This window comes from Brachycentrus maculatus, unplaced genomic scaffold (assembly GCF_059751285.1).
Source record: "Brachycentrus maculatus isolate JH-2025_06_01 unplaced genomic scaffold, ASM5975128v1 h1tg000169l, whole genome shotgun sequence".
In the NCBI taxonomy this organism is placed as follows: Eukaryota; Metazoa; Arthropoda; class Insecta; order Trichoptera; family Brachycentridae; genus Brachycentrus; species Brachycentrus maculatus.
Window position 1 is genome coordinate 496,649 of NW_028280922.1, and position 27,043 is coordinate 523,691.

General features: G+C 28.8%; 1 protein-coding gene across 1 annotated transcript in view; it reads left to right on the forward strand.

Moving 5' to 3' along the window:
• The window catches only part of LOC148308332 (disks large homolog 1-like), a 194,179-nt gene that overhangs the window by 114,086 nt on the left and 53,050 nt on the right, over positions 1-27,043 (forward strand). Inside the window, exon 3 of the mRNA XM_088261892.1 lies at positions 22,147-22,226. Within this exon, the coding sequence (XP_088118018.1) occupies positions 22,147-22,226 (80 nt within the window). The remainder of the gene's footprint in view (positions 1-22,146; positions 22,227-27,043) is intronic.

The window sequence follows — 27,043 nt, forward strand, 5'->3', positions numbered from 1 at the left end:
GTTTATTATTTTATTATTATTATTTACTCTTTTTATTTCTCTCAAAACACTCACTAATCCGAATGATTCCCTAATCAGAACTACCCATAGCACGATTTACGTTCGAATTAGCGATCAGCACTGTATTTCTAAATTTTAAGAGCTTTTAATTAATTAAACGAAACGGTAATACTTTTCCATGTTAAGCTTAGTTACAATCGCTGTACACATACACGATTTTACAAAGCCCATGACCAGTCTAAAAATGGGGGCTTTGATGAAATCACAATGTAGTTAAAGTAATAGTATATTTGTCATAGGTTTAATAAAGCTAAAGTAAGATTAGTTTATTTAAATTTGTTTGCTTGCCTCGCGATTCCTTTGCCGCTTTAATGAAACTTGTCTATCGTTATTATTACGAAACGTTTTTTTCCACTTTTTCCCGCATAAAACATTTTTCCCGTTTGAAAATGTTATTTATTATTCTTCCGTATTGTGTAAATCGTTTAATTAAATTTACGTTTGAAATAAATGTTCAAATAAATCACAACGAGGCAATTTAAATCTACCGCAGATTATTACCAATTTTATAATGCCTCTGAAAACATGATATTCATTTTTTTCCCATTAGAATTAAAAATTGATTTCGAAAGAATTAAGTCACATTTTTCTTTCAATTTCAATTTTAATACATAAATCCTAATTAATTTATTTTTTTAACCATTGCCTTTACCCAACGGTGCATAGCGCACTACACCTACACCTTAGAGACGCTGTGTTATCTTGATCGTTATTTATATTAAATCAGTGTAATTAATCCTGCTGTCGACCCGTATTGATGAAGTTAACATTACTAAAATAAAGGAATAAATATTTGTTGTTGTTTTTTAAGATGGGAATTGCATTTATTATTTACCCTGCTTATTATTTATATTTGTTAGCTTCCATGGTACAGTGATTAGAGTGCTTGGCTTTTGACCTGAATTCTATTCCCAGGGTTAATTTGTTATCAAATATAACCCTGGACTGGTACCTGAGGCGCAGGACTGATCAACTTGCTTCATATATTTAACAATTAAAAAACACTATTTTGATACGATGCAGTGCCTTATGCACCATTGAGTCCGGATACGGGTAAAAATATAATAAAAGTTCCATTTCACTGTGTACTCTAAACGATAACTCCCGTATGTAATCGAGGCCCCAATTTGAAACAAAATTATTTTTCGCGTAAACCTATGCTTTTAGAAATATTTTAAAATACCTTTTCTAAAACCATCCGAAGTTTAATTTTCTTTAAACCCAGGTAACGTTAAACCTAATTGATTTTTTTTAGAAAGTATCGTTTTGAGAGTGGAAAAAACCGGTTTTTGCCCTAAAAAATGTACAGTTTTGAAAATGAATGGTAAGGAGTTAAAAAATTATATTTAAAAAATATTTTTGAAATTTATATTCTAAAAAAATGAGCCCAGCATGTCACATGTTTGACATTTCACGCAGGCGGTCGCTTACTGAATTGAATGTACTCGCAAACAACCGCATACTCCTCTTAATAGAAGTACGCTTAGAAACGGGACTAGCTTAAGCATGTCCCGGTCGCATTAATGTTTTACATTAGTTAGGAAACATTTCACATTATATCCCCCCATCACTGCACATAATTACTCGATCTCTTTTGGGCTATCACAATAGAGCTCTAACGGGGAAGGTTTAGATTTAACCCCTGCTGCACAACGTGTATTCTTGGAGGTGGGAGATACAAAAAGAAATCTGAAAAAAGCATCTGTAGAAAAATGCAGTGAGTAATTGACAATGATTAAAGAAAACACTTGTTTTATACCACTGTTTCTTAAAATTTATTGTGAGACGTGTGTCAATGCATTCCGCATAATTTTTAAATATGGTATTTGAAAATAGTGCGAAATGTATCGAAATAATACGGCAGTCTGGGTATTTACTGGTATAAAACAAGTGTTTTCATTAATCATTGTAACATGTCTTACCAAAAAGTTAATGCCAAAACAATGAGTAATTGACATCTACGAATATTATGTAAAAAATAAAATAATCTATGTAAGTATTTTCATAAATATAAAATGATGACTAAAACAGCTATCCTTCTAACAGATCCTTCAAAAAGAAATGTCATTTGATATTTGTCCGATAAGTTGTATAGTATTTGAAAGATTTTTTTTTGAGAATTCAAACTTTTGCGTAATTTTGTGATTTTTAACTCTTGGTTTAATTTTCTTTCTCTAATTTTTTGTTTATTTTTTATTTCAACTAATTTTTTATTTTCATAATTTGTTTTCATACCTTTCACTTGTTATCTTATTTTCTTACATATAGTTTAAAATGTTGTAAAAGTTGACAAAAGAAGAATAAATGCAAACTGAAAAGTAAGTTACGAATAATTGAAAATAATTGACATCTATGTATGAGGACATAAATGTATGCGGAAGAAGCGAAGATTGTTTGCCGAGACAGAGTAGTTTGGCATGTATTTATATATATATATATATATATATATATATATATATATATATATATATATATATAAATATATATATATATATATATATATATATATATATATATATATATATATATATATATATATATATATATATATATATTTATATATATATATATATGTATATATATATATATATATATATATATATAAATATATATATATATATATATATATATATATATATATATATATATATATATTTATATATATATATATATATATATATATATATATATATATATATATATATATATATTTATATATATATATATATATATATATATATATATATATATATATATATATATAATATAAATATATATATATATATATATATATATATATATATATATATATATATATATATATATATATATATATAAGTATATATTTATATATATATATATATATATATATATATATATATATATATATATATATATATATATATATATATATATATATATATATATATATATATATATATATAAATATATATATATATATATATATATATATATAAATATATATATATATATATATATATATATATATATATATATATATATATATATATATATATATATATTATATATATATATATATATATATATATATATATTTATATATATATATATATATATATATATATATATATATATATATATATATATATATATATATATATATATATATATATATATATATATATATTTATATATATATATATATATATATATATATATATATATATATATATATATATATATATATATATATATATATATATATATATATATATATATATTTGTTATTTTACTTCGCAATATTAATTATCCGAACCGAAAGGGTTAATACAAAGTTGTCGCACGCAGTGTCCGCTTTGGACCACAGGAAGGTAAAGGTGATACGGCGAGGCACATGTGACCCGTTAAATATTATACCATTGAAATACCCGCCGTGGGATATTATGTACAGTGTTATTTTCAAAGTGTATTATTTCGCTCACGAAATGCGTCGTTACCTGCCGATGGCTAAACCACTCAGAGAGGGGCAGAACCTCCCCAAGCCCGGCCACACCCCTGTTCCCATAGGACGCTACGTTTAGTTTCGTTAATGAGGGATACCTTTATTTTTTTGTGCTTTACGTTCACGTTAATTGAACTAAAATGCAAACAGACTTACTAATTATCTGTCAATGAGTGGGTACACAGTGAAACATGTATGCAACATAATGAAGGTATTTCCTATAATTTCAAAGAAGATTTAAAAGCTAATTATATGACCGTTCGAAAGATAAGTTTTACTTTTTTTAAGCAAAGCCCCCAAAATTGAGTGAAACATGCCAAAAATAACTAGCATTTTTTATTATACATTAAATTAACACTCTTTGATGATCGCTAATACATAAATATTTTTGTCATGTTTTTTTAAGTGTTTTATGATTGCATTATAGTAATATAATTTATTATAATTTTGGAGATGCAATACAACCTCAATTTTTATTTATTTATTGATAAAACATTATTATTACAAAAAAAACATCAATCGAAAATAAAGAAACGATTGATTTTGAAAAAAAATAGAGACTTAGTTAAAATCTTTGTCAAAATTAAATGGATACGCTTATGTTTTTTGTAATAATATGTAATACATATGATGTTAAATTAAGTGAACTTTGTATACTAAATGTAATATAAGCTACAACATTTTGAGTGTGTCCAAATACTTGTTCACAAAATCTGGATTATCTCCAATTACAGGTGTTATTATATTATTATCAAAAAATAATAATATAAGCTAACTGAATAAATAAAATAAGCAAACAAAAATTAAACTTACAGATAAAATGAGACTGTCTATTGATATGATAAGATCTTTTTTTTTCTTCAAAATATAAATTCCACTTTCTTCACATTTTAATGACTCCTGAGTGGATTTTCACCCAAAATATGTAAAGTAAGTTTTGGAGAAACTTAAATTATTGCGAATGAAATAACTTATAAAATGTATTATAAAATTTATGATTATATTCCGGATGTTTTTTTAATTTTTGCAATAATTTGGATAATAATTTCATATATTGTAATGAATGTTTCTTAAGTGAAGTTTATTTATAAGAAAGTTATAAAAAAGCATACTATATACTTATGACTATATTTACAAAAAAAACACTGTATACAACCTTTGAGTAATGCAGTAGTTTATGTATTTGTATGTCCAATATAAAGTAATCGAAAAAATGTTTGTACGTAAATATAGGTTCAAAAAATATAATGACGGTTTTTTTTTATATTAAGTTAGAACTCTATTTGACAATTTTAAAAAATGTATTTGAGGTTCGTTTTTTGCGTTACGATCTCATCTTGTCAACAAGAAACATTTTTTTTTGTTTTTTTTAAATAATCATTAAAAAAAAAAAATCGTTATATGCTTGACCTCACGTAAAATTTAAATGATTCTATTAAAAATTGTAAATGAAACTCCATTATAAGGACATCAAAGCGACAAAAAAGTTGGGCGCAAGCTTCATAAATTCCAAAGTTCTTTGATTGAAAAGTTTGGGATTTTTTATGTCAATCTTCTCAAGTAACTAATCTGCTTGTTAACTGTAAGGAAGAGGGTAGGCTCTTTTGATCTCTTTCAAATATATTTCTCTATTTTACCTCCTTTTTTATCCTCTCCTCTACCTCTCAGTCCTCATCATACTGACTGAAGATTTCTCTTGTTAGTTCTTGATAATAAAAAAAATCTCTAAGGTTTTTGCAGTTCGGTAGCTAGTTACTAGCTAACGAACTGGAAATAAGAATCGATTTATAACGTGAGCCATTAAGAGCGAATAACTCTTTGTTGAATAATTCAGAATAAAATCAAAACTTTTTTTGACATTATACTTTATATAACATTAATTTCAGTCATTTTATATTTTGACATCTCAATAAAGACGAATAAGAATATGGAAATCCGGCATTTATGGGGCCTACGACCGTCCTCGGCTGATTTTAGTAATCACTTTACACACGTGTAACATTAACCAATTTTACTCATGATTGACAACCACACTACTCCAATTCTCGGAACTTCTTTATATATATATATATATATATATATATATATATATATATATATATATATATATATATATATATATATATATATATATATATATATATATATATATATATATATATATATATATATATATATATATATGTATATATATATATTTACATATATATATATATATATATATATATATATATATATATATATATATATATATATATATATAAATATATATATATATATATATATATATATATAGAATTTCACTAGAGACATCTATGGTGAGTTGGAACAAGCTTTTTATTCAGCAGAAACTCTTTCATTTGATCACTTAAACCAGCCTATAACGGTCTTAAACCCCGTAAATCATCTTCAGTCTATATATAGTTGACATGGAATGGTTATTCTGAAATCGGTGGTCGTGAAGTAGATTTTTTTTGAAGTTGTATTATGCAAATTGAACGATAAATGATAAGAATTGTGTTATATTACCATACCGTATAGTTGACAGTGCTTTTAACATAGAAAATATCTACGGAGTTAATTAAGAAATTACCTAGGTTTTCATTTCATTTATTACAAATTTGCGTTATTACCAAATACCGAATTTCAGTTTTTGGACCTGTGTCAAAACGTCTTTTCAAGTATTCCGGTAATATTTGAAATGTGGCATTTTCCTTTTTTTCTTCTTTAAATACTTGTACATACATTTTTTGTCTTGGCTACACTTCCAACTTTTGAGAATAATAAGGGGACCGACTTTATGAAGCGAGTACTAGAATATTGTTCTCCCGTTTTAATAAGGCGGCTTAGAGTTTCATAACGAATATGCCTCGAGTCCATAAATTAATGTAAACCTTCTGATGAGGAGCCCCGAGCGGGAGGATAAGCCTTCAGAGGACTTTGTAGCAGAAGTTACGAGCTGTAGAAAGCTTAAAGCTTTTCCAATTAACTTTACAGCGGTGGCATCAAATAACAATTTCAACCCCTCCTTTGGGATTATTATGGATGAACTACCTACAGGATGCGGGGGAAGAAATTCCTGCTAGTATTATTTGACTTCGTGACTTTAAATATTATACCGAATCTTTTATTTTACCGAGTCATACAATTCCACCGTCGCGACGTCGAAAAGACCTGTAAAGGGAAAATATAATTCCAATAAAATTTAGTAACAATATAAGTGACTGTAAAATTACTGATTTAAATCGAGAAAAATATAAAATGTGAACGTAAAATTACTGGTTTTAATTAAAAAACAAATAAAAATCCTCTTTTAAATAACGAAAAATATAGCTTACAGTAAAATTATTGATTTAAAGGAATGAAAATAAAAGTTAAAGTAAAATTAATAATTTAAATTAGTAAAAATATAAATTATAGTAATATTACAGTTATGAATAATGAAAAATACAATTCAAAGTAAAATTAATGGTTTTAATAAAAAAATTAAAATTTTAGTAAAATGACTGGTAAAATAAAGAAAAATAAATTGCAATATAACTACTTTGTTTAATAGCGAAAAATATAACTTATTTTCGTCTTTGTTGAGATGTCAAAATGCAACATGTTTTTTTTAAATTTACTCAAACACAATTTGATTGAAAAATTGCATATGAAGAGGATATTAACACAGACAGAATACATTCGTTAGACAACCGCCAACACATCTTCTCAGGCCATCAGGGATTTTTTTTAAAGTAATGTGTATTGGAATTTTTTATTTTTAGAATATGTATTAAAAAGGAAAAAAGTTCTTCTCCTTACTTTCCAATAACTCTTTTCTTTTCAACACAATACAATTATTTCGAAATAAAATAGTTTTTCAATACAAAAACAGTGTTTTTCAATACAAAAACAAAAGAAAAAACAACGACAGAAAAATTATGTAAAATAGGGTAAGATAGAATTAAGTTGCGACTTATCGAATACTGGGCCTTAATAAAGCATAAAAGTAATCCTATGAGGTACCTGTTACTTTGTTAATAACCCTTTGTCAGATTATTATCGGAACAGTGTATTATATATGACAATATGTAGTTGTTATTAACTGACTATACCATCACGCCGCTGGCGATAGCCAGTAGTGAGACAGTAATGATCTATTTATTATCGATGTACTCTGTTTTGCTATCATCCTGTACCTTGCACACATCCATCCATTTCTTTATGCATGCACCTTAACAGTGCCGACTAGACTGTCAATTTTCCATAATTGGGTAAACTTACTTCTTCTCACCCTAATTCATACCCAATGCACTGCATCGTATTGACGCAGTGTTATCTGGATAGTTATTAACATGATCATCAGCTTAAACCACCGTATAAGATATTATTTCTTGAAATCTCAAAAAAAATTAAGAAGAATATGGAAGTCTGGGTATTTACGGGCCGTCATAGGCTGGTTTAAATGATCACTTTACACACGTGTAACATTCACAAATTCTACCCATTATTGACAACCACACTACTCAAATTCTTGAAAGTTCTATATATATGAACCAATTTCGAAACATTATTCTTGAATCACTAGAAATTCACTAGAGACATCTATTGGTGAGATGAAAAGAAGCTTTTTAATGAGAAAAAAACTCTTTTATTAGTATGTGAGGTCCGAATCCTGGATTATAATCACACACATGAGAAACACCAGAAAAAATCATTTTCAATATTACTATTTAAGCTTATAATTTGACCAGATAATTTATTTACAACATTTTGAACACTTAAAATGTTGTAAATCAGCTTAAAAGAGTTCACAGGCCCTGTAAATTCTCATAAAATTATCACTTAATCCAGCTTATGACGGTCGTAAGCCCTGTAAATGCTCAGACTTCCATATTCTTCTTTTTGTTTGTTGAGATGTCAAAAAAGTAATTAAATTAAATTGAAGAGTACGTAGTGAAAAATAAGGTCGTTTACTACTGAAGACGATGAAAGAATGTTCTGTACAAGGGTAGCAAAATTAAGATCAGGAAAGCTTAATTAGCATTGTCAGTCATTTATTTCTTCCTTGTCCTCTTTTTGTAGCTAGCAGCAAAATCCCTCCGCCTTTCGGAATAAGTTAATTTTGTTTTGTCTTAATTTATCCGTTTTCTCCTGCGACAAAAAGTTTGCGAGAAACTCGCAGCCGCCATGCTCGTAGGGCCTAATCATTCTGAATTATCATTCTCACCCCAAAACTTCACCCGATAATTGAAATAAACTCGGGAGCTTTTAAAATTCCCAGTCATCAGTATTCAATAATTACCGCACTGTTAATTATTCAGGCCCCGGCGTTACCAGGATCACGGAACCAATTTTATCTTTTCGATGTTTTTAAATTAAAATTCTTTTGTCGAAAGCCTTCACCCACGGTTCAAGGGATTAAATCGATTTTAGTGTTTATTTAATGAATTACATTTATTAAATTTTAAATAAAAAAGCTTAATTATTCGAGTAGGTACTCATTTTGATATATTGGATAGTTGCTTTAAAATCGTTTTATTATGTTATTATATCTATTTTTTTCAAATTGTGTTTTCATTATATATATATATATATATATATATATATATTATATATATATATATATGTATATATTTATATATATATATATATATATATATATATATATATATATATATATATATATATATATATATATATATATATATATACATATATATAAATATATATATATATGTATATATATATATATATATATATATATATATATATATATATATATATATATATATATATATATATATATATATATATACATATATATATATATATATATATATATATATATATATATATATATATATATATATATATATATATATTTATAAACATGGGGTATTAGTGAGTTTCCCGATAGGTTGGGTCATATTTAATGAAATTTACAAAACATACTTTAAGGCATCTTTGTAAGTTTATAACTTAGATAATTAACCAAGCCGCTTGGTTTTCATGATTTAATTTGATTATCTTGTTATAAACAGCTTTCGAACCAAACTGCTACTTCCTCAATACTAATTAATACGAAAAAAATACCAATTAACAATAAAACTTTTAATAGTTTTGTCAACATACTTCTCCGTTTGCAAGTATTTGAAAGTATAAAATATGTCAAAAATATAGTGTTTCAAAAAACAGTGCTCTTTTACAACTGCTAGAGAAATATAAATAAATTTAAAATAGTAGGAATGCCATGTTGGTTGACATTATATTTATGTTATAAAATCTTGGCAGGATCAGATCAATCAGAACCTTAAAACTGGCGGTTTCAAAAGTCTGCGTAATCGGAGGGCATTATGACTAGTCAGGACAGAAGAGTTTGGTGTTCTATCCTTTCTGCCTACCACTGCAGAAATGACGCGATAGCAGCAGTAGTAGTAGTATAATAAGAAATAAGTACGTTCTTTGCTTTTCGTATGACTATGATATGAATGATTTTGCAAGTTATTGTTTCAGTTATAAAATGAAAAATCTCTATATTAAATAATTACATATAAATTATATTTTAAATGTTTTTTTAGTTGTTTAAAATCAATTGTAAAGTATTATAATAAGAAATTATTTATTTGAAGTTCCTTAATTTATTGATTTGACGTTTAATTTGTAGAACTCCATTTTAATTTATGTATTAATTGATAAATCAAACACAGATTTTTTGAGTACACAACTTGTATTTAATTGTTAAAAAACATTTTTAATTAAAATGAAACTTTGTTTTTAAATCACTATAAATATTTAATTTTAACTTAATTATAATATCTACCGGTTTCGAAGATAACCGGTTGACATTATAATTAAGTTATAATAAAATATTTACTGGGATTTTAAGACAAAGTTACATTTTAATTATAAAATGGAAAATTACAAAGTTAGTGCTTCAAATATAAGTTTAAAATTCTTATAATTAATATTGTGACAATTTTTACGCCTTGTTATGGCATGTTTGAACGACATTTGTTTGAAAATGCCATAAATAGGCGAAAAAATAGTCGAAACAATAAAATACAACTAAGTAGATTAAAAAATCAGTGTTTGATTCATGAATTAATACATTAGTCCTTAACTTAAATAATTTAATTTTTTAATATTTTTTTACTTTATTATTTTATGCGTTTTTTAAACTATGTAATAAATACGAAAATCACATTTTAAGTTACAATCAAGAACAACTCTGGTGTAACACATCATTATCTAAAATAGTCCCCTTATAAAATAAATATTTTACAAACACTTTAAAATTATTTTATAATAATATTCCTGTCAAATACAGTTTCCTGGATTACAGGATACAGGAAATGGATTTTACAGTGTCCGTCCCCAGAGTCTGTGTCCGAAAGGGCAAATGTTGCTATTGCCCTCGGTAAGCATTGTGTGACGTCACGCATGGTGTATTTTCGCCATTATACGGATATTGTACCCATTAAAGGGGTAAGGATCGTCTATCGGGACAATATTGTAGGTCCTGACTGGAGCGTTACGGATTTTTGGCTCAGCCCTCTCACGTACTACGTTGAAATACAGGTCAATTAATAGAGAATACGTGCTAAAGAATTTTGCCTTACTGTTATGTTGAAAAGGAAGGAAAATCGTAGTTTTGACGAAAACCACGATTTAAATTTTGGTCCCAAAAGTATGAACACAATTATGTTTTAGTTATTATACGAGTATCGTGATTTTTAGAAAAGAAGGTAAAATAATGGTTTCTACTAAAAATATGTTTTTATTTACAGTTTGATCCCAAAAATAAAACTTACACAATTGTAGTTGGTAAACGAATATTGCTATTTAAAAAAATCAGTAATAATCATGATTTTGACTTAAACTAGATTTTTATTTGTGTTTCAGTCCCAAAAGTACTAAACAAGATTCATTATTTTAAAAATAAAGAAAAATCATGGTTTTAACTGAAACTAATATTTAATTTGTATTTTGTCCCCAAAATAGGAACAAAATTATAGTCAGTTTTGCATTTTTTTTCAATAATGATAAATACGTGGTTTTAACTAAAACTAGGTTTTCATTTATATTTTGGACCCAAAAGTATGAACACAATTCTATTATAGTTGCCATACGAGAATATCGTATTTAAAAAAGGAGAATCATGTTTGTTAACTAAAACCAAGTATTTATTTTCCAATTCAGTTAATAAACAGATATTGCATTTTTTTCAAATAAAGAAAAAATCATCATTACCATTAAAAAATTGTTTCCTTTATCAGCAATTTAAAACTTAATTATTAGAAAAGAAAATAAGGATTCTCTGTTGGAAAACATTACGAAACTAGCAGTTTGAAGTTTTTTAATGAAGTTATCGGTGGTTATTCAAAAACAATTAATAACTGATATATAAATTTACAAAGTATTTTGTTAAATAAATTATTTATTAGTTGATGAAATTTTGATAACTTTAACTGAAATGGGAGTAATTTAACAAAGTTCAATTAAGTAATAATAACTTCGACAATCTTCTGCTTCTATCGAAAGTTTATTAGCAGTGAACGTGAAGCTTTATATGCTTTTTAGAATTGTAATTTACGATTTACGTATATAAGTTTCTCAATATATTTTCGTAAAGGCGAAGGAGACAAGAAACCCTCACTTTGGGTGAGAGATCCTATGAAAGTGACATCGGTTCTCTAAAAAATGTGAATGGAAAAATGACTCATCAGGGCAAGGAAGTGATTTATTTTGACTTTGTAGCTAAGATTTCTTATTATTCCTTACCATTAGTGCTGTGAACGAGACGAGAGGGGAGTTGTTAAAAAGTCAAACAATGTCAGGATTCAAAATTTAAGCCTCCTGCCAATTATGCCAACTATTTTAACTCTTTCCACTCTGACCAATTTTCTCATAAGTGATCAGTTACTCTGATCAAAAAAAATCGATGTTTTTCTACACTTAAAGTAAATATTTTGGTTCCCTAATTTTGGGACACTGTGTCTGGAAATTCGTATGACTATATTAATTAAGATTAACTGTATTTATCTGAAATATTTTTTGGTAGAATATACTTGGGTGATAGAGAAATCAGTGATTAAAGTTATACTTGCGCCGGGTCGGACATTGTGGCCCACGGAGCAGCTTACTATGTAGAATCATACGGGCCAGAATGTCTGGCCTACAGAGTGGTAAGAGTTAATTTGTGTGTAATGTAATGATGTTATGATGACAAAGAGAAGACCAAGTGCACACAGCGATCCATGGAAAGATCCATGCTTGGTTTAAGCCTAGCGTCGGAAGACCATAAAAGAGATGGTCCGACGACATAGTCGCTGTAAGGGGTAAAAACTGGCTGCAACCAGCAACCGACCGAGGGAAATGAAAAGAAAGGGAAGAGGCCTATACTCAGCAGTGGAGGATAGAAAGCTCATGAAGAAGAAGAAGAATGTAATGCTATTTGACCGTAATCTAATATTTATATCATCGAAAGTTTATCTCGTTTCCATTAGTTATCACGTGTTTATTAACGATATACATTAAATTGAACTAATAGTAGTAATAACTAAAGTTTTCAACAAATATGGTACGTACTTCCTCAATTAACATTTCGTTGATTAGTTTTCACATATAGGCTGTCTTCCTTTCCTTATTTTAACGTTCCAAGCTAAAAGTTCACAACTATCGTGGTAATGAAAGCCAGTTTTGGGACACTCAAGTTTATTGTAACTTGAATTGAAGTAATATGAATAATTTCTGTTAACATTTTACTATGGATAAAAATGTAAATAAGATGGAAAAATAATATTAGTATCGAGATGAAAACTTGGGTAGAACTGTGAAATGTTACACAGTGTACCATATAACGTGATCAATTAAACGATCTCTGTAAATGACCTTATAGTTAGCTTTTCAGTTGGTCATTAATCTATTTTTAAAAACCGATGAAAATTTAGATAACAATCTTTACGTGGGGTAAAATCATGAATATTTGAAGTAAATTTATACATACTCATAATTTTATTAATAATGTTTCATATCGACATGTTATGTGAAAACTTATGTGAAAATGTCTCTTTCATGGGATATTTTCCCTACCGTTCCGTACTAACTTCTCCTTCTACCTAACCCTTACTCCAGTTCTATCCTGCTTCCAACCGAATATTCTTTACTTTTCTGTCTTATATCTTCTCTCCAAGTAAAAGTGCTCCCATGTCGTCTTTCTCCGATACTTCTAAGGAGGAATTTACGTATTGTACAAAAAGTGTAACGCAATATATTTTAAATATATCAAAAGTTGTAAACATATTTCGCCAACTTGTAAATTTTTCATATCGGACCGAAATACTAAAACTTTTGAAAATAATACCAATTCCTCATATCAATGCGTTTTATTTTTCTTGGAATAGATTTATGGAAAAACACCTAGAAATGTATCTTATAGCCCTCAGTAAAGCTTCAATATAAAATGTCTAACCATTTTTCGTCTGATTGGCTTGTACATTTGTATAATATTAGATTAAAACCAATATTTTTAGCTTTTCCACTTTATTTTTATTTGACCAGCGACCGGGTTTCGTCGTTACCGACATCATCAGACTGGTGGCCACCAGTGGAACCCGGTCGCTGGTTAAATAAAAATAAAGTGGAAAAGCTAAAAATATTGGTTTTAATCTTATAATATATTAAAATGCAATTCCATCAGTAAGTGTCAGTCGATAATATAAATCTATTGTATTTACATTTGTTATTAATAAAAAGGGAAAGGTAAATAAATAATGATAATATTGTGTTGAGGATGAAAATATTATGTCTCTTATGCAAGATGCATTCTATTGTATTTGATTCAATCGTACCGAATTTTTAGATACAATCTCTTCTATTTTTTTTATGATTTGATCATTCCTTAAGAAAATTTATTAAGAAACCAACCTATAAAAAAATCCCTTACGTTAATTTTTTAAAATTTATTTTACAGAATACTTGAACATTAACTAAAATTCAAATGCCTTAATCAGATACATTATAAAAGCGATTCGTAATTCAAAGTTATATTAATATTCTTGTAACTCCCTGGTTAGTTCCATCGATCTACAACCCATATTTTACTGAGAATCATATACGAATCATTTGGCAATACGTTCGTTTCTTGATTTAATTATCTTTTAAAAAAGGGTCATAAAAATATTAATTATATTAATTCCAATAATCATGCCGAATTACTGAATCACATTTTATTTAATGATAACCTAACCTAACCCAACCTTACGTTTTCGATAGTTTTAACTAGCTACTAAGAAAACGTATTAACATAGCTAAACATTAGGCGATGTTTGTCATTTTACGAAGGCATCTTATATTTTTTCCATCTAAATTGCTCAGAAAATACATGGAAGACAAATAGATGATCATAATATTATCAATATAATAATAACTTTTGACTATACAGGTAATATACTCGTATATATCAACTTTTTACTCATATTTCAACAGGCGCCGCGGTGTAGTCGGTTAGATGGACTGCGAAACTGGCGTTGAAGGTTCGACTCCAGCCTATTTTAAAATTAATTTAAGAAATATTCATCTTCAAATGGTCTGGGTAATTGTTACGCATTTTTCTCTCCTTTCGATAGAAACTAAAAATTTGGTAATAAAAAGTCCAATCCCTTAAAATCGTTTCACCCCCCTTCCGAAGTGTTCATGAACCCTTTGCCAAGATAACACATCGCGTAATATAGAGTAGGGGAGAGTGCCCATGAGTGGGACAGAGGATGAATGGGACAATCGTCCTCCAGCCCAAACTATTGTTACAAAAAAAATAAAAAAATAACCCAACATTAACGCTACAATATGAGACAGATTAATCCTCAAACCTCAGTTCTCGACTGACAGTGAAGCGAGTAAGACGTGTTACAATTTTTTTGTGTCAAAAAGTAAATTATATACTGTAATTTGATTTTGTTTGTACATACAAGTTATGATAAGTGCTCCAATTGATATATACAATTATTTAAGTCGGTTCTCTCAGGATATTAAAAAGTAAGTTTCATCAAATTTACTTTAGTATAAATGTATAGATTTATCTATTATTCTAAAAATCACGCATTTCCTTGAATGGGACGCGTGCAGTGATCATGAATGGGACGGTCGAATACTTTTTATTTACATTAAAAATCGTTTGTACTCGTTTGTATTACACGCATTGTAAACATTATATTGTTTTTAGGTTATAATGCCAAGAACACGCATCACCAACGTTCAAATTGAAGCTGCTGTAGAAGAGGTTTTAAATAAAAAGCAATATATTAGGTCGGTTGCAAAGACATATGCAATAGGAAAATCTTCTCTTTATAGACATGTAAAACAAGTAAAGGCTGATATTTCTAGTGGTTAGATATTTTTACATACACCTAGCATAGGAAATAAAAGAGCCTATCAGCGGAAGCTAAACTGGCAGAGCACAACGGAGTTCTGGTTCTAACTCTAATGTATGGAAGTGAAACATAGAGTTGGCAAAAGAAGGATGAAAGTCTCGAATGCAGTCGAAATGCGATCTCTCAGAAGAATGTGCGACAAAACGATGTATGATAGATGTTCGAATTGTGAAATAAGAAAGGAATGCAAAACTGAGATAAGCATTATCGATAAAATTAAGAAAGGTGTGTTGGGATGGTTTGGACATATAGAACGAATGAGTGAGGAAAAAACGGTTAAACAAATTTATGAGGCGAATGTAATTGGAAAAAGGAGCAGAAGAAGACCAAGAAAAACATGGCACGATCAGGTATGCCTAATACTTGAAGGTGGTCAAGTTAGGAGTCGTAACAATCGGCGGGTATATATGAGGAGATGCATGAACGTGGAAGAGGCGAAGAACGTTTGCAAAGACAGAGTGGTATGGCGTTCTGTTCTCTCTGTCTACCCCTGCGGGGAAATGGCATGATGGTAAGTTAGTTTTTTTTAGTTGGTTAGTTTACTCTGAAGCGAGAAGAAATGCTTTCCACGCATTTAAATTCAGCTGGAAGAATATGTTCTACAGTACAGAAAAAAATCAGAAAGGGGAAATCAAGTATAATCTCTGATACTCCAGAAAAGGACAAGTTTTTGAAAATACAATTATCAAAGAATGGAAAACGAAAACCTATAGATAGACCAAAAAATAAGCCTTACCCTAAAAGAGTTTAAAAAAACTTATAGAAGAGATTTCAATGAGTGATAACAGAGATATCAGTTCAGATAAATCAGTTGAAATAGAAGGTGTATCACTGACAAAAACAAAATGAAAGGAGGATAATAAGTGTCACATATGTCAAGGAGAATACCAATAAAGTGTTATGCAATGGCTCAAACGTGAATTATGTGGCCCATGAAAATTGTGGAATATTAAGATATCTGAACATTTTTTGCCAAAAATGTTGAATAAAATTTCTTTTGCATGCGTCTACGTATTATATGAAAGTGCCTACCAATTATTTTTGTTTTAAAATATAATTTTTCCATCGATCTTGCATTTTAATTGATGTCCCATTCATGGTATACTGGTGTCCCACTCATGGGAGGGTGTTTATTAATGGGACATTTTAGGACATTATTTGAAATCGATTTTTCAGTCAGTTAAGTTAATTTTTTTAGAAAACAAAGTATGGCATATTTGTAGCTAAAAGATTGAATAAAGAGAAACCACATTTACTTTTTATGATTTATTTTCCGGAGAAAAACTAGAGAGGCAAAATCAAAAACGTCCCATCCATGGGCACTCTCCCCTACACACACCCAATCAGGGGGTAATCTGTTTTCTAATGGTACACCATTCTGTGGCTTTGAGTGTGGATATTACGTAATCCATATTTGGTTTCCGCTATAATTGCTAACATTGTTCAGATCAAATTGTAGGTAAACAACCCGGTTACTTGCCTTACATTGCGACGAATAAAACGCTATTACCACATACTGATGACTATTACTGTTAAGAGAATGCTGTATTTTGGTTATGGTATTTGTTTAAAGGCTTATTGCTTTATATATAATACACAGTCAAGTATAATTGTGAAATAATTATACTTTTTTCAAGAACTAACTAACTAACCATAGGTTATATTCTCCGCAAGGGTTAGGCAGTGAGAATAGAATGCCACACCAATCTATCTATGAAAACAATCTTAGCCTTTTCCTCATTGATTCAACTCCTCATATTAACCTGCCGATTATTCCATATTTCTTGTTGTTCACAAACAATCTGAACGCACCTTCTGAATTTTCTTTATTATGCTTTTCCCAGACTTGCATTTTTTCCTTATTTCACCATTTGAAAATCCACCAAACACAGTTGTCCCGCATATTCGTGCTTTACTTTTTAGAAAAAAGGTAAACAAAGTTCATAAATAGTTGGTAAAACTTATTTTTTTGATGAATTGGTTAGGATTGAATCGGTTTTTATTGTAAATCTTAACCATTTTAAATGAGATATTGACAGTTAAATAGTAAAAGCTAATAGATACTGACCAAATAATTATTTATTATTTGGAGAAATAAAAACACTTTGTTTTTCCATCTACTCACCTTTTCTCCAAATAAAACATTACAATGATCCACAAGGTTAATGCTTTAAATATTCCAAATTAAATAATTACTTACTTGTTTAGGATTTTTAGATCGTATTTGAAAAAATACGTTTTCTGTAATCCCTGATTAATTTCCTTTGTGGTTTTTCTAGGTTATTATTATATGTAGATAATAAATGTTAAGAAACTTTGAAATTAAGAAATACGATTTTATAATAATCCACATAATCCAAGACGTCGTGTTGAAATGGCGATATTAATATTAATACGACATAATATGATGACAAAACTGTTTATATTACATCCGAATGCTAGAGGTAAAGCTCATTATATCTGAACATCTCGAGTACAGACACCTTTGCTGGGGGGTGTTATTAGAATGGATAATTTACCTGTCACTTGTGTTAGTGCGAATGGATGTTTCTGCTCAGTAGCTAATCTATATTGATTGATTACATTATCTTAGTGAATAGATTCCATCTAGAGCTAGAATATACTGCTACATAGACAAGTGCCGTGTCTGCTAAATACTGCTATATGAGCTGTGAGAGAGAATCAATGGACTGTGTGTAGTATATGTATGTACTTCCTATTGGGGTATTAACATTCAAGTACAGGGCCATAGAAAAAGATTTACTATAGGTATTTTCTTTACTAAAAATGTAACTTATTTTGTTGATATGGTAATATAATACTCTCCTTATCATTTATGCATCACTTTGTGTAATACCACTTAAACAGTTTTCAAATCGTATGATACAAATAAAATAATGAATGATAAGTAGTGTTAAAAATTTACCAGCTTATTTATCATTATATTTTTTAAAGTAAAAAGTAAAATAAATCAAAAATTTTCAAAATATTCGAAAACCATATTTTTTTTATAATTATATTTTCAAAGTTGAAAAAACGTTTATACCACCAAAAAAGATAGTCAAAGATAATAATTATTGCGAATTATATTTTGATGATATTATCTTTGAACAAAAAAATTACATTATTTATTCATGGACTTGATCTCATTTTTCATGTTTTCTTTCATAAAAATGGTACTAAAATGGAAATCCTTTCGGCAAAAAAATATTATAAAAGCAATATCGGTTAAAGAATCAGAGGAAGATCGATGAAAACTTGGTACGATCAAGTTTGTATTTCAAATACTTTAAAGTGGTAAAGTAAAGAGTTGGAATAATCGGTGGGTATCTATGAGCAAGCCACACAAATGTGAAATGGGCGAAGACTGTTTGGAAGACACTAGTGTAGCGTTCTATTCTCTTGGCCTACCTCTCCAGAAAGCGATGTGATAGTGTTAATAAAAATAAAACAATTGAAGATTCCATTCTCCCCTTACCCGATTTTTTTATGAAAAGGAATCGCTATAATAAGTTTGATTCGACCAGGTAATAAAAAAATTAAAACTGGCTTGATTTGAATCTATTGATATTCAAAGAAATTGTTACGTAATATTGCTTTTTTTTATGAAGTTTACAAAATTTGCTCCAAAAAAAAACCACAAATATTCAATTTATTTCCTTCAAAAGGATCTAAAATTTTATTCGTAATATTTTGTAAAACAAATACAGAACTTTTTGTTCAGCATAAAAAATATATTTTTACCATCGGAAAATTTATATGTTCAAAGGAAAAGTAAAAACACATTATTTACCAAAAGAAAAAAAAAATATGAGTTGTTAAAAATTCTTATACGAAATTTTATTAACTGTTCCATAAAGAGAGAAATGCATATATTTACTTTTTACTGTTAATAAATACTATTTTACAGTTTAATTTTAAAGTTGAAAATAACGATATTATTTTTTGACATTTCATCAAAGATGAAGAAGAATATGGAAGTCTGATCATTTACGGGGCTGACGACCGTCATAGGCTGGTTTAAGTGTTCACTTTACACACGTGTAACATTTACCAATTCTACCCATTATTGACAACCACACTGCTCAAATTCTTGGACGTTCTATATATATGAACCAATTTAGAAACCTTGTTTTTGAATCAGTAGAACTACACTAGAGACATCTATTGGTGATTATTACAGCCTATGACGGTCGTTAGCCCCGTAAATGCCCAGACTTCCATATTCTTCTTCATCTTTGATGAGATGTCAAAAAATAATTAGAAAATAACTCCTGTAATTGGAGATAATCCAGATTTTGTGAACAAGTATTTGAACACACTTAAAATGTTGAAAATTACGATATCAAATAATTTTTGATGAAAGTTTTTATAAAAAAAATCTTAATAAAAAAGTGTTCCGATTGGTTAAGGTCCCAATTACCGCTTTCGCTAATTAATCTTTGTCAGTGTTTTACTTGTAAATGAACAACGCTCATTTTGGTTGAATAAATATCAAAAAGTTTCATTGTTACTGAAAGAAAGGGTTATATTAATTGTTTTAATGGATCTTTAATGAATAATTGAATACAAACTTCCATTACTTTGTATATTAAATGTTTTGTACACACATCAGACAGTTATTTTCCAAATTCTTCTTCGTCTTTGTAGACTGCTGAGGTCAGCTCTCCTCGTCCTCAGGTTGTAGGTCATTCTATCATGGATAACCTTACCTAGGTCATGCCTTAAAATCATGTTATCTTTCTGTAGCCTTTATGATTTTTTTGGACTCCCTCTAGATGTCCTTCGAGAAAGATCTATGGCGATTTATTATTTTACAAATACTAACTAACTAACCATCACGCCGGTGCCGCTTCTTCGCGAGAGAAGCAAAGAGAATAGAACGCTAATCTGTGTTTGTAAACATTCTTTGCCTCTTCCTTATTTGGTTGGATGGAAGATATTACTTTTATCCAATAAGCCTGCCAATGTACATATTTCTTTTGTGTATATAAAATTTACACAAATAAATAAAATTAATTAATATTCAATCATTTCCTCATACGTACCCGTCAATTATTTCAATACCTGACCCAGTCGCTTTTGATTATTTAACATACCTGAATACACAGAGAAAAAATACTTGTTTTAGTAAAAAAATATTTTACCAAGTTTTCTTGTTTCGTTTAAAATTTCAGTATGAATTTTTTTCAACTTTAGGTTAATTTTTCAATTTCAACACAATGATTAGGTTAAACCTCAGTTTTATTATAAAAAAGTTTAAGCTCCGATTTATATTTAATCTAAGAGTTAAAGTTTTAGCTGAAACGAGTGACAGTTTCGCCATCACGTCGGATAGTTAACCGATGCTTCTATACCGTAACACCACATATCTTCCGGAAACCCTTCTCAAAATGCAGACGTTTTGATTAAGGTTTTGTTATTAACTACCGGGAGAGAATATCTCTGCATTGTAAACAAATTGTCATCAACAAATAAAACAGAATACATTTCGTGCATGAGATGCCCAAACAACCACGTCACCTTGTATCCCTAATTTCCGGGTACTATCCAGTAGTAAGGCATAACATACAAATATATAATTCCAACCCTAGTTTAATTCACAAACCTCTTAAATCTATTATTATTATGCAATCAAGTTGTACAACCTGCTTCCATTATTCATAAAGACTCTTAAAAATTTAATTTTGTTTAAAATAGCTATTCATAAATAGTTGATAGATCTGAAATAAATCGCATAAACAATTTTCTTTCATACAGTTTTAAAAACAAATACCTATTTTAAAATGTGTCCGTGGCACGAGAAAACTCAGGGATGAGTTATATTATTACATATTATTGTAATTTGTAATCATGTGTATAATAAAATTAAAATAAATAAATAAGTTATAATGTGATTTACAAGATATATATTGAGTTGATAAACATAAATATAACTCATTACTTGACTAAAACATGCAAAATATTGAATTCAAAGGATTTTTTGACAGATTTTTTAGGATATTTTCAATTTTTAAACCGTTTTTATTTAATCGGAGAAAAAAATATTCTTTTCTATTTTTAAAAATAGAAAATTTACATCTTATATTGGATATTCATATTATTATTATCATTGATTATAATAACTTAAACTGTACGTAATTTTTATATCTATTGTTTTCAATTCTTATAAAACTATCCCTTTTTCAGGAGCAAATACGAATACGAGAGTATCATCAATGGTGCAAGCAGGCGACAGTGAAGATGTTGACAAGATAGAATATTTAAATGTGAGTATTTCTGTATTTCTTACTGTTTGACAAAATAAAACTGCTTCTACACACACATAACCCAGAGGTCACGTCTTCTGGATTAAATCTGATACTTAATATAATTAGTGCTACTGAAATACTTATTTTCTAAATATAATAATAATAAAAATCAATGCACATTTTTTTAAATTTATTTTATATTTTTACATTTTTAATATCCAATTTCCATAAATATATACATACTTATGGAAAACTTATAATTCTAGTTTCGCTATACCACTCCAAAAAAGAGACTGAGCTCTTGTGCTCGGAGAAGAGACTTACACTCGAGTTTTTGTTCACTTATCATACATATTTTTATATGCCATACATATACTCGATTATAACTAATTAGCTAACTAACTAACCGTCACGTTGCTTCCCCGTAGAGGTAGGCAGAGAGAATGTAACGCCTCATCACTCTCTCTTTGCCAACATCTTGTTCAACATTCAAACATCTCCTCATACACACCCCCCGATTATTCCAACTCTTAACCTGACCACTTTGAAGTATTTGAATACTTGATCATGCTAATTTTTCCTTAGTTTTCTCTTTTTTTATTTCCAACTTCCTTTGCCTCATAAATTGGTTTGACCGTTCTTTCCTCACCCTTTCTTTTCACACGTCGAAAACACCTCAACACATATTCCTTAATTTTATCGAAAAAACATTTTTTCCTTATGTCACTATCCGAACATCTGTCATAGCTCTTTTTACCACACGTTTTTTTCAAAGAAGAATATTTGTGTTTTTATTATTTAAACAAATATTTCAATTCATACTATTTCTGTGTGCCTTAGCGGCTCAATTTTAGAAATAGGTATCAAATTGTAATAGAGTGGGTTCGAACCGAGAAACTCTCACTTAAGAGTCCGCGACACTAACCACGGGACCACAACCCGACACATTCATCTGAAAAATCGCGTTTTGGCTACATTCAGTCTACTTTATCCTTCTTTTTCCAATACAATGGTATAGTGCATACATTAAGGTTGGTAACAGGTCTCTATCGTCATAATAAAATAATACCAATATGTGTTATACCAAAATAATACCATATTATGATGTTATATCATACCCTATACGATATTGTATGCGGGTAAGTGTAATAATGGGGAAATAATCAAACCTAAAAATTCTGTAGTCCGACGATTTAAAACCAAATGTTTGAACAAACCTTTGATACAAATATTCAGTCCCACAGAAAAAAATCGGACATGAATCACTTTCAAACTGGAGTAACATGTTCTCATTCCGTTGATTACAAAAAGTCCTTGAGTGACAAAACGTAATCGATTTTTTTTGCAAACGCAGCGCCGTGTAGGAAAATTTCACGACTGGGAAATTTTTAAATGAAAATTAAATTCACACTTTCAAAATTGTAACGCAATGCGAGTGAGTATGAATTTCCGGCTTCCAGCACCTGTTATTTTGTTGTTCCGCGAAACATTACAAAAAAATGTGCTACAAAGGTTTTATCTGATACGAATTTTACAGGACGCGGAGAAGAGTGATGATATTATTCGTCAAAGGAATTTTGACGATTTTCACTCGCGTAGTGTGGACTGTGGTCTCTCAACTCCAGTAGACATTTGCGAATTTCACTGAATTAAACATATAAGGAAAAATAAATAAAACAGGTCCATTAAGCTTAGCGTTTATTTTCTACAAAATGAATTACTGATATTTTATATTTTATAAGTGTAATGGTTGTCGCGTTTGGCTGCTAAGCTAGAGATCCCAGTCGAGTTACGAGGGGAGTAAAAAGACAATCTTGACTTTATTAAGTATTAAATGTGCTAAATGCAGCCAGAATGCGATCTCTCAGAAGGATGTGCAGCAAAACGACTAAAGATGTTCTATTGGTGATATAAGGAAAGAATGCAAAGCTTTATAGCATATCGACAAGCATTATCGATATTTTTTTTTTAACAATAATGCTTATTTATTTACTTTATAATTTTATTAGGTGTGTTGAAAATCTTTGAAGATGTGAATAGAATGAGTGAAAAAAACACCAAAACAAATTTATGAGGCTAATGTATTTGTAAGTAGAAGCAGAGGATGTTTAACATTATATATAAATACGAGTATTTATATGAAGAAAAAAAACTATATATATATATATATATATATATATATATATATATATATATATATATATATATATATATATATATATATATATATATATATATATATATATATATATATATATATATATATATATATATATATATACTTTTTTCCTACCCAAAATCCTCGAAAAACATTAAAAATAATCATTATTTTAAACGCAGCTTCATTGGAGAACCGAAGCCTTAATAGAAGTACCCTAATAAAAAGATTTATATGAAAGTTTGGAGGCCTTAAAAAGGACGTGCCTCGAATTCCACTTAGTCAAGTTTTTAACAAAAGCTCATACGTGAAGACGCTTTTCTTGTAGAATTATTTTTAATTAAAACTTCAAGTACATTAGGGCCTAACAAGTTGAGCAAGCGTGACAGAACTGACAGTTTACTTCAAATTACTTTAATATCGTATCCACGTGTGGCAGAACGTGATAGTGGAATAGTTTCAAAAGGTATCCAACCACGTTTTTGGATTGGATTTCTTATTCAAAAATTATTCGTGGTATAGGGTGCTTATTTATCAAGCAGAAAAGTACAATATTGTACAAATCATCTACAAAAAAAAAATATTCTTTCCTGCCCTTATCGGTACCCCATGTTGATTAAAGCCTTGCATAGTACAGAATCGGTTTTATTTGGATCATTAAATCATAAAGGGAAAGTGATAAGCCTTGTTTTATGGGTACCAGTAAAGAATGAAATTAGAAAAAAATTGCGATGTTTTTGAACCTTTGGGAGTCGAACCCGAGACCTCCGGCGCGGCAGCTAAACATGACGACCGCAACACTAGAGAGGCATTCTAAAGACTATGATTAAAAATCCAAAACAATTTAGGACCTCAAAATATCTGTTAGAATCGTAATAATCGATGTATATGTATGAAGAGATACATGAATGTGGAAGAGGCGAAGATTGTTTGCAATGACAGATTGGTGTGACTTTCTACTTTCTCTGTCTACTCCTGCGGGGAAGCGGCATAAAATTTTGTTAGTTTTTTTTTATATTTAGTAAATTTTAACAAAATTAAATTAATTCAATACAATAGAAATTTTATGCTGATACCATTAATATAGGTATGTATGTAAAGATAAATGATTCAACCATTTGGAAATCTCATGTAAATTGTGGTTTTCTTTTAAAAGATATTATTTTTTATCTCATACATTGATTGTTACTTTTAAAATATTTTTTCTAAAATAATTATGTTTTTGTTTAAATAAAAACAATTTTTGTACAATGTACCATATTTTAAAAATGAAGTAGTTCGTGAAGTAAGATACGTTTTGGCGTTCAACTACTCGAGTGTTTGTATATCGAGAGCACGTACTCTGAAAATACTTATATCGGGGGAATTACAACTTTTTACTTAGTAAAATACATATAGATTTCCTTCCTAAAGATTTAAAGAAATTGTTTCAGAAACTTTGCGTGATTTCCCATCGAAATTCCCCGGATAAAATAAATACTTAAGAAAATTCGAAAAAGGAAATTTGGCATAATAAATATAATCTACAAATGGAATTATTACAACTAGAAACGTTAACGCAAGATTGCTAAGATTCCCTTTTTTGTTTCGGTGGATTAATTTTTAAAAAAATATATTTTTCCATTACGATTTTATGAACAAATAATTGTTTTTTTTAATTGTATTGAATTCTTTTGTTAGAATACTGAGGAGTGGTATTTAAAACCACCATTTTCATTTTTTTGCCGTTGCTAAGAGACATGTTTTTCTTGAAACTTTCGGGAATTTCATTTTCCTTTCGTTTGTAATTCATTTTGTTTTATTTCAACATCTCAATGGATTGATATCTAATTTAGTAAGAAAAAAGGTAAAAAAAACACGGAAAGGAGAAATGAGCAATTTTTCACCGTTCAAATAGTATTTGCGAAATTACCTTTGAAAAAATAAATAATAAAACCCTTATCCGCACCCCAATGGTGCATAGGGCACTGCGTCATATAAACGCAGTGTTATCTTGATCGTTTACACATGAAGGAAAGGTGATCAGCCCTCCGCTTCAGGTACCAGTCCAGGGTAATATTGAATAAATATTACAGTGAAAAAATCACTCATATTTATTTTTACCCCCCCTGGGAATCGAACCCGGGTCCTCCAGAACGGTAGCCGAGCGTGCTGACCATTACACTACGGAGGCGGACAATAGTATTAAAAAATAGTATTTAAATCCTCTGAAATAGTATTTTTTTAAAATCAGATTTTGAAATACATTGTTTTTTACTTGGATATTAAGACAATATGTGATTATTTATTGTAAACTCATTATGCTATTACACGTCAATACTGAATACTTTTCTTGAAATACATTGTTTTTTACTTGGATATTAAGACAATATGTGATTATTTATTGTAAACTCATTATGCTATTACACGTCAATACTGAATACTTTTCTTGAAATACATTGTTTTTTACTTGGATATTAAGACAATATGTGATTATTTATTGTAAACTCATTATGCTATTACACGTCAATACTGAATACTTTTCTTGAAATACATTGTTTTTTACTTGGATATTAAGACAATATGTGATTATTTATTGTAAACTCATTATGCTATTACACGTCAATACTGAATACTTTTCTTGAAATACATTGTTTTTTACTTGGATATTAAGACAATATGTGATTATTTATTGTAA